This window comes from Peromyscus californicus, unplaced genomic scaffold, assembly GCF_007827085.1.
Source record: "Peromyscus californicus insignis strain IS unplaced genomic scaffold, ASM782708v3 Scaffold_9__1_contigs__length_137607984, whole genome shotgun sequence".
NCBI lineage: Eukaryota > Metazoa > Chordata > Mammalia > Rodentia > Cricetidae > Peromyscus > Peromyscus californicus.
In genome coordinates this window covers 18740042-18749783 of record NW_026294617.1, presented here as the reverse complement: position 1 = coordinate 18749783, position 9742 = coordinate 18740042, and the positions used below count along the sequence as shown (strand labels likewise).

The 9742-nt window shown below is 49.7% G+C and overlaps 1 protein-coding gene across 2 annotated transcripts; it reads right to left on the bottom strand.

The window, feature by feature from the left end:
- Positions 1 to 223: 223 nt before the first annotated feature.
- On the bottom strand, positions 224 to 5096 carry Spry1 (sprouty RTK signaling antagonist 1). Of its 2 annotated transcripts, XM_052731417.1 has the most exons (3): positions 4789 to 5096; positions 4073 to 4361; positions 224 to 2302 (listed from the first exon to the last, which is right to left on the bottom strand). In XM_052731417.1, the coding sequence occupies exon 3, from the start codon at positions 2245 to 2247 to the stop codon at positions 1300 to 1302; it is 948 nt and encodes a 315-aa protein (XP_052587377.1). In that variant the 5' UTR covers positions 2248 to 2302; positions 4073 to 4361; positions 4789 to 5096; the 3' UTR covers positions 224 to 1299. The 2 variants fall into 2 exon arrangements, with proteins under 2 accessions (XP_052587377.1, XP_052587376.1); XM_052731416.1 differs by lacking the exons at positions 4073 to 4361; positions 4789 to 5096 and adding an exon at positions 2385 to 4041.
- Positions 5097 to 9742: the final 4646 nt, after the last annotated feature.

The window sequence follows — 9742 nt, the reverse complement described above, 5'->3', positions numbered from 1 at the left end:
CTTAAACAAATAAACAAACAAACCCCTTTACTTTACAAAAGTAACTCACTTGAGTATTTGATGAAGCAATCCAGACCATAAAATTCTGACTAAAGGACTTTGCAGGAAACATTCTGTTTCAAACTTGAAGGCACCTGTGCCTTTAAGTCTGAAAAGGTTAAATCAAGTTCCATTTGATTTAATTTAGCAGTACAGGCTAAAAAACAAAAAACGATGAACTCGAGACAGTTTCATTAACTGATATATTTTCTCCATTGTAGTTAACATATATGTACTTTATGTACTTTCTTTGAGTCACCTTGTTTTTCAGGAAGTAGTGATATGTTATAATCAGACATGAGTATATTTCAACAGTCTTTTGCAATAAATATCATAAAATAATAGAGATTCGCATAATAAATATTCTTTACAATAAAAAAAGTTTAACAGACTTTTGTCTTAAAAATAGCCAGGATTCAACTTTATGATTTATACATATAATATACAAAAAGCACCACAACTTGTGGTTAAGGCAATGAAAACACAGGAAGGATTGGAAATACCCAGCTGTTAAGAGTCAAAAGGCCAGTCAGAGGCCAAAGGCACCTTACGGAGCTGTAGCTCTGAGAGGCCCAGGGGCGGATCAGACAGGAATTTCAACTACAGTTACCAACAGCCCTCGGTGAAGAGGGGGTGGGAAGGGAAGGAAGGCCTTCACAGACAGGGGCGCTAGAGGTGGAACAAGGATTAGCCACCATCATCTCTAATGTGAAGACCAACGCTGCAGAGGGAATCCAGAACTATGACCAAAAAGGGGCGGTAAGGAGGGATGACCCATTGGCATCTCCAGAGTGCATTGTGGGGAGAATCCGAGGGCTGCTGGAAGGGGAGGGCAGTGAGCTGCTGCCGAGCGAACTGTGTTCTAAGAAGTAGACCCTCCCATTGGACTTGGGGATGGGAGGCTAAGATAGCTCTCATCAGAGGCAGATTAATATATAGCTTATTTAAGCACTTACATGGTTACTTTTTAATAAACCAAACCAAGTCCCTGATCCCACAGTACCCGACCCCAAACATCTCTCAGCCAAGTCTGGGCGTGCATACATCCTCACAGACACAGTGGGAAGGCTGATGCAGCACACAAAGGCTCCAGAGGCACTCCCAGCTCCCAGAACCCTTGAGGTGGGGTGGGAGCAAGCTGGGTGCAGTTTCACAGTTCACTCCTACTGAGGAGCATCAGAGACCGACGGGAAGAAATACCACGTTTCTTAACAGCCACAGTTGGAAGCTGGACATTCAGGTCTAATCCACCTCCAGAAATCATGACGGCTTGCCCTGAGCCCTTGAGGGACAGCTCTCCAGCTTACAATAGACAGTGTTGGAGTTTCTACACCGGCAGCCAGGGCGGTGGGTCCAGTCATAACAACCCCTGCACAGCTTCAGGCAGCCCTTGGCGGGAGGGTAGCAGAGCAAGCAGGGGAGGCATAAAGACAGGGCTCCCATGCATAGATATCGGAAACAGCAGTGGGACTGTGAACAGGAGCACGGGTTATCTGAGTAGGAGCCCCCATCGTCATCATTGGAGCAGTGGTAGAAAATGCCCTTGACCAGGCACATGCAGGTCCCATATTCCACCATGCTCTCAGCCGAGCAAAGGCACTGGCGGTTGCAGGCCAGGCAGGAGGGCAGAGCCCGAGGGGCTGTACACTCTCCACACTTGCACTTGCCACACTGTTCGCAGATGAACTTGTGCTGGGTGGGGTCCTCTTTCAAGGAACCCTTCAAGTCATCCACAAGCAGCTGCTTGGGTTGGGTCCGGATGACCCTATCTGACCTATGACCGGGGATGGGCCTGGTGGGCGGAGACCTTCCCAACAGGCCCTGCTCAGAAGTCGCGCTGCTGCTACTGCTGCTCCCTGAACTGGCTGCGCTTCCGGTGCTGGTCGACCTGCTCAACACCGAGCCCCTGGCAGTGCCGGAGTGGCTGGCAGGTCGGTGCTCGTAGCTGTGGTTCACATTGGCTGGTATGATTTCATGAGTCCTTTCCTGCTTTTCGGGTCTCGGTGCAGTGCGAGGAGCCGGTCTTCTCACCACTGAAGGTCCCTCTGTGTATTCATTGCTGCCTCTGATGGCCTTGATCTGGTCCAGGGACAGAATCGCGGCAGGCTGAGTGTCCCTGTCACAGTCTAACCTGTGCCGCCCTTCCAGAACCGGTGGCTGAATCACCACTAGCGAAGTGTGGCTGCCATGCTGGCTTGGGGGATCCATGTGGAGTGATCTCCAATTCCGGCAGTCAGCAGAAACCTGGCATGCATCGGAAATCCTAAAGAAGGATGAGAGAGAAAATAAATGAGAAAGCATTTGGGGTTGGGGGCTCCCATCAAGTAACAAATTGCCCAAACCACCTGGTAATGATCGCCTCCATCGGCTGATTTCAATGATGCAGAATCCTGGCAGGAGTCCAACTCCAAAAAAGATTGTAGAGGACCACATCACAGGAAGCAGGCAAGCAAAAGACCTCATGCCATAAAAATTAAAAGTTGTTCTCCAGCTTCTAAAAAGCAGAGGAAGTCATGTCTTCCTGTTTGCAAACCTAACAAATAATTAAAATGAAATATGCCTTCGAAGGGAGCATTCAGTGTGCACCCTGGAACTGTTCTCGGAGAGTTCACAATCAGTTCACTGGCAGTTCACGTAGGGAAAATGTCAGCTACTTTTCAACGATTAAGAATGGCTTTAGTGCTGTGGCCTCTTGGCCATTTGTACGCTGTTAAGAGCTTTAGATTAATGAGAAAATTAATCAAAGCAATTTCCAAAACACTGAAGATATTCCGAGCTCACGTGGAATCTCAAATGGCCGTTTTCGGCAGAGTCAGGATCTAAAGCTCATCACTGACCTGTGAGATAAGAAAAAGAATCTACAAGGAATGAAGAAGGCTGCGGCTCTGGCTGTCTTCCTGGCACTGGGACACACACACACACACACACACACACACACACAAACCTGAGGTTTAAGTTTCTTGAAAGGTTAAACAAGGCTCACTCACGTAACAAGAACAACTTTTATGCACAAGCCTGTAGAGCAGGGGAAGGAACCCTGGTCTTTCTGCATTATCTTTATTTCCTTCCATTCATCTACACGGCAGACCTTGATTTTCAACAAGCCCTGAATCGACCTACTTTTTGTGATAAAATACACTAATATCTTGAGACAACGAACACATTTCCACATCAAGAAATAATTTCCAATGTATAACGTATTCTTCCTAAAACAGACCAAACGCTGAACGTTTCCGTTTCTGGGCAGTGGGCATGTAGGATATTTTTCACACAAATGCCCTCCAAACCCACAGAGGCACCCTAATTCAAGACGACACCCCTCTGCAATTTCCCAGTGCCAATAGAAAAAAGTCTCAAGGAGAGACAGCTTGCTACGGATGCTAACTAATGTTCCCAGACTACATATGTATTAGCTTCTTGGGGGCCCTCTAGTTTATTCTACCTTCTCCTCACACGAGAAACATCCGTGACAACAGGCTTTAGTGCCGAAGTCCTAAACGATACTGGAAAACGGCCAATCGTTACTCCCGTGACCTATCTATTTTTAAAAATTTAAAACTCCAAAACGAAGACTTTAAATGTGCCAAGTCTCATCCACAAGAAAGGAAGACGTGGGAATGGCTTAAGTAATGAAACCCCCAGGCATGCCTTTAATTCGCATTTTACAGGGCATTCCCAAGCAAGTTCGCTCTGGCGGAGCACCTAGGCGCCCCGCACCCGCCCAGGGAGAAGCTGGTGCGCGCAGACAGCACTGTGGGCAGCACCGCCGGGCTCTTGGGCCCCGCGCCCAGGCCTCAAGGGCACGGAGCGGCGGCGGGTCCGGCCGGGGAAAGTTATGAATGAAAACAGCTCGCGGGCGGGAGGAGGCAGCGCCCTCTCCCCGCGTCCAGAGGCACTGCGCTCGGAGCACAGGCGGGCGCTGGATCCCCAGCGCCATCGGGTGCCGCGCGCTTGGCACGGGCTGCTCGAGGACCGCCAGGATCGCCCGGTCCGCCCCGGTCCGCCCCGGCCCGCACCTGCCGCCCGCACTCACCTCGGCCTCCGCGGCGCCGGCCCGGGGCGCCGAGCGGGCGGGGTGCGCGCCGCATCAAGCGCGCCGGGGCGGCCGGGCGCTCATAGCCCGCGCTGCGGCCTCGGCGGCCCCCGGGCAGGGGCACTTCTCCGCGGTTGGCGGCGGCCGAGGGCGGCTCCGGGACATCCGCCGGGTGCGCGCGGCGCCCGCTCCACAGCACCGTCCCGTCTCGGTCGTCAGGCGCGCGGCCCGGCGTCGTCCCGGGCGCTCGGGTCCCCGCAGGTCCGCGTCCCCGCAGTCGCCACGCCGGCTGCAGACGAGCAGAGACAGAAACACGTGAGTCCCTTGCCAGCCCGGGACTCTGTCCTACTCGCCGCGATGGGCTGCCACGAGCCGGGGACACACGCGGCCGTGCACGTTTGGCCCCCCACGGAATGCCCAGCAGTCAAAAGCGCGTCCGAGCGGTGCGTCTGCTCGAGGCAAACCCGCATTCGGGAACGGGAAAGTCAGGTCTGGCACAAGCGCCCGGCGGATCGGTCGCCAACAATGCGCACAGACACGCGGGTGCGCTGCGATGCCAGCCCGCGTCCGCACACGCGGAACTCGCTGCCCGGCTACGGGAAAGCGAAAGAAGCCAGCTCTCCAGCTGTAGGGCCGACCGCAGAGCGCCGGGCACCGAGCTAGAGCCAGCTCCGAAAACGTCCAGGTCCTTGAAAATCAAAAAGCACCATTCTCACCTGATCTCGCCAGGTCCTCGGGGGGAGGGAAGGCTCTTGCCTAGTGCAGAGCCTAGGGCCGGCCTTCTCGGCACATGCACGCCGCCCGCAGCCGCTCCTCAGCCCGCAGAGCTCTGGCTGCGGGGCCACCGCAAACTCCTGCGTGCTGAGCACTCGCGCGCGGGCTCCGCAGCATTTCAGCGTCGCCGCCACCTCCACCTCCACGCTGGGACCCGCCCCCGGTGATATCATGTGTCAATCACGCGGGCTGCACGAAAACCCGGAGCAGGATTCTAGCGATCGTGGATGTGGACTCGAGGACATTAAAAAAAAAAAAAAAAAAAACCGTTGCCTGCGAGCGCAACTGGGCAGGAACTGAAGTTCCAGGGCCCCTGATAGTCCTTGAGCTGTCAGTCTCCAATTTTAGAGAACCGGTGGATTCAGCCCTAAAAGATTAGTTAAAAGAGTTGTGAAGAACATTAAAAAAAAAATAACTTGCACACTACTCCACCGTGCCCCAGGAAGAGGGAAAATGTGTGATACAGAAAGATGGTAACAGCGAAGTTCAGAGCATATGAAATATGAAAGTTCCAGAAAGGACAGTCAGTTTTGCAAATGTAATATAATGACACCACAGGGTGGGATTTCCTGCTATGGGATCTTAGTGATGGCTCTGTTTTGGTTTGTGATATGATCCCAAAAATTACATGAAAAAAAAAATCCCAAGTTCTTCCTGTTTTGTAATGTTTGTATAATTTTGTCAAAAACAACAACTTTTTAAAAAATCAACTAAAAGCCGAGTAAAATAAGCGTAACTCATGAAGAAGTTTTAGTTTTAATCATATTTTGTCACAGGGTAGGGGAATGCTTTTTGCTTTTTTACAAACTGTGGGATTTTGGACATTTATTATTGGAAGATGTAGCTCAGGATGCAGTGAAAAGAACTGTATGTGGAACTAAAAATTCCATAGAGGGTTTTTAAAATAGCCTAAGACCCCAAAAATTGTTAATAGGAAATATTTTCCCAGGGAACTGTATCAGGAATAGTATTTGACAAACAACAAAACTCCAGGGTCTAAAACATCCGTGAATGTGAGTTTGGCTATTTTGGGCTCAAAGTAATTTTTTAAAGCCTTAGCAATTAGCAGTGGGTTTTTAAAAACTGTTCTTTTGTTGATGTTTGCATACTTCATTTTCAAGATTTAAGTGCTTTTAGAATTCACAGTTGTGTGTAGAATTGCATGTAAGAAATCCAGGACACTCCCTGCAAAGAGTACCATCAATAAGAACGTCCACTAGAGGATAATAGAACATACTGAAAGCCAAGAAGCTGTCTGTTCACCCTTCATACTAGGAAATGTGTTAAAGTCATATTTTCAAGTGTAAAATTGGTGGGGATTTTGTATCTTGTCTATTTTTCCACAGATGATCAATGTATTGAGGCTGGACAGCAGCAAGTCTGTTTCTTGTGGCTGGACTGGAAGGGTCAAAGCAGAAATACAGCGTCATACCAGAATGTTTTTATTCAGCTCTTCCCAGTTGTCTGCACAAATTTGGGAGAGAGGTCAGTTCACCAATGTGATAAAATAAGGACAGGGAGCAGTGAGCAGTTTTAATTACAAAACATTTATAAAAATATAATTTCAAAGATTAATTAAAATACACTTCAGAGTATTTCAGCCAGAGATGTGCTAAAACAAATTTCCTAAGTTTAAAAAAAATAAATAATCTATGAAATGTTGTCGAGAATACTATCAGCATGGGTCATGTTCTATTTCAAAATCGAGTATGTTGCACAAAATTGGTTCTGCTTCTGCGTCACCCTGTGTGCCTCTCCCATGTCACATTCCTAGTGAGGATCAAAGTGGCCTTGCCGCCTTGAATCTGGAAGACATTTAATGAAGTCTGCTTCACTTTTTATTCCTGCAGTCATAGGATTTGAGAGAAATTACAAATTTTTAGCTCGAAACAGACCTTGCTTTTTATTTAGTAAACTTAATTGCAGTGAGTTTAGTCTAGGAATAAACAACTGGTGTAGGAAACGTTTTTGAAAAAGAGGATATAAGGGTCAGTGGGGAAATCGCAGTAATTTCTAGTTCCCTGTATTAGGATCTGTCTAAATGGATTCGGGTGGGAAGGGAGGCCCAGCTCGTCCTTCAGTGTCATGGGAAAACACAATTAGCCATCTCTTTTGTTGAAAGAGAATAAAGTGACAAACTCATCTGGCAAATGCTTCAGAAGTGCTGGTGACTTCAAAGAAATTAGAGTACTCAAAGACTTGTTGATTTATTTATTTGCCCAAATAAAAACATCAGAGCCATTGTGTGTGTGCATCCAGGCTGACAAGCAATACCTTCTACATTTCCTAGTATTTAGTCAGAAGTTACGTTATTAATGGTGAAATTAACTGTATTATCATTCATAGCCTTGCATCCTGTTGAGAAACAAACTTGAAACCAAAACATCACAGAAGTTGACGCATTAGCGGACTCAAGTCCATTGATAAGGAGCCAGTAATGGGAATTTTCTTTCCTTTCCTTTTAGGGCAAAAATCACTATTACTGAGAGTTCTCAGAGAAGCTGCAAGGATGGGTCGTGTTATTTTCAGCTTCCTTTTGTGAACAGCCTTTGTAGAAGACAGAAATAGACTAACCTAGTCTGTAAGATTTCCATAAACATTCCCCTCGTTTTCAGAAGCATAGTTCTCGCCCTCTAATACTCTGCCCGGTTTTCAATTCCGGAAATGGGAGAAATGAAGTCCTGCTCTGAGTAAATGACACCGACTGCTCCAGAGTCTCGGTCCCACTGCGTCCTTGGTCCCAGTGATTTGGCTGTTCTGAGCTAGAGCCCCTCTCTTTGTGTGCAGGTGCATCCACGTGACAAGGGTTCACACAGAGCCACCGTTCACACAGGAAGCGCCTCTGCCTCAGTATAAAACAGGCATTTCTTACCTAGCCAATGGCACACAGAATCCTGACGCCTGGCCTGGCTCCCTCTTCGTTTTCCTAAGAAAGCAAAAGGAGCCATTTCTTCTGCCCTTCTGACTTGGAATGAGCAGCAAAGGGTCCTTAAAGTGGTGAATGTGTCTCTTCAATCCTGGTCAGCAACAGTCCTAATCTGAGCACTCCCCACCACCTTCATCATCACAGATGGGGAGCACTCCCCACCACCTTCATCATCACAGATGGGGAGCACTCCCCACCACCTTCATCACAAGTGGGGAGCACTCCCCACCACCTTTATCATCACAGATGGGGAGCACTCCCCACCACCTTCATCATCACAGATGGGGAGCACTCCCCACCACCTTCATCATCACAGATGGGGAGCACTCCCCACCACCTTCATCATCACAGATGGGGAGCACTCCCCACCACCTTCATCACCACAGATGGGGAGCACTCCCCACCACCTTCATCATCACAGATGGGGAGCACTCCCCACCACCTTCATCATCACAGATGGGGAGCACTCCCCACCACCTTCATCACAAGTGGGGAGCACTCCCCACCACCTTCATCATCACAGATGGGGAGCACTCCCCACCACCTTCATCATCACAGGTGGGGAGCACTCCCCACCACCTTCATTACAGATGGTGAGCACTCCCCACCACCTTCATCATCACAGATGGGGAGCACTCCCCACCACCTTCATCATCACAGATGGGGAGCACTCCCCACCACCTTCATCATCACAGGTGGGGAGCACTCCCCACCACCTTCATTACAGATGGGGAGCACTCCCCACCACCTTCATCATCACAGGTGGGGAGCACTCCCCACCACCTTCATCATTACAGGTTTTGAGCACTCCCCACCACCTTCATCATCACAGGTGGGGAGCACTCCCCACCACCTTCATCATCACAGATGGGGAGCACTCCCCACCACTTTCATCATCACAGATGGGGAGCACTCCCCACCACCATCATCACAGGTGGGGAGCACTCCCCACCACCTTCATCATCACAGATGGGGAGCACTCCCCACCACCTTCATCATCACAGATGGGGAGCACTCCCCACCACCTTCATCATCACAGGTGGGGAGCACTCCCCACCACCTTCATTACAGATGGTGAGCACTCCCTACCACCTTCATCATTACAGGTTTTGAGCACTCCCCACCACCTTCATCATCACAGATGGGGAGCACTCCCCACCACCATCATTACAGGTGGGGAGCACTCCCCACCACCTTCATCATTACAGGTTTTGAGCACTCCCCACCACCTTCATCATCACAGATGGGGAGCACTCCCCACCACCTTCATCATTACAGGTGGGGAGCACTCCCCACCACCTTCATCATTACAGGTGGGGAGCACTCCCCACCACCTTCATCATTACAGGTGGGGAGCACTCCCCACCACCATCATCACAGGTGGGGAGCACTTCCCACCACCTTCATCATCACAGGTGGGGAGCACTCCCCACCACCTTCATCATTACAGGTTTTGAGCACTCCCCACCACCTTCATCATCACAGATGGGGAGCACTCCCCACCACCTTCATCATTACAGGTGGGGAGCACTCCCCACCACCTTCATCATTACAGGTGGGGAGCACTCCCCACCACCTTCATCATTACAGGTGGGGAGCACTCCCCACCACCATCATCACAGGTGGGGAGCACTTCCCACCACCTTCATCATCACAGGTGGGGAGCACTTCCCACCACCTTCATCATTACAGGTGGGGAGCACTCCCCACCACCATCATCACAGGTGGGGAGCACTTCCCACCACCTTCATCATCACAGGTGGGCATAAAAGCCTCATCTGGTTTAAACCTGGAACTGTACCCCTTCAAGACAGAAGAGTAAGAAAACCAAATTATCTTTTCATTAAAACAAATGACCTGACACATCTCCTAGGGCTTGTCTACTTTAGGTGTTTGTTTCCTAATGAAGTAACTGTCAGAAACCACAGTTTGTCCTCTATTTATGAAAAAGTAGCACATGGTAGGTCACT

Excerpts from the sequence above, each read along its gene's own strand:
- Spry1 (XM_052731416.1), bottom strand. The coding sequence starts at position 2,404 with ATGGAGGCGATCATTACCAG. Across the intron at positions 2,303-2,384 it reads ATGGAGGCGATCATTACCAG|GATTTCCGATGCATGCCAGG; the intron begins GTGGTTTGGGCA and ends ATCCTTCTTTAG.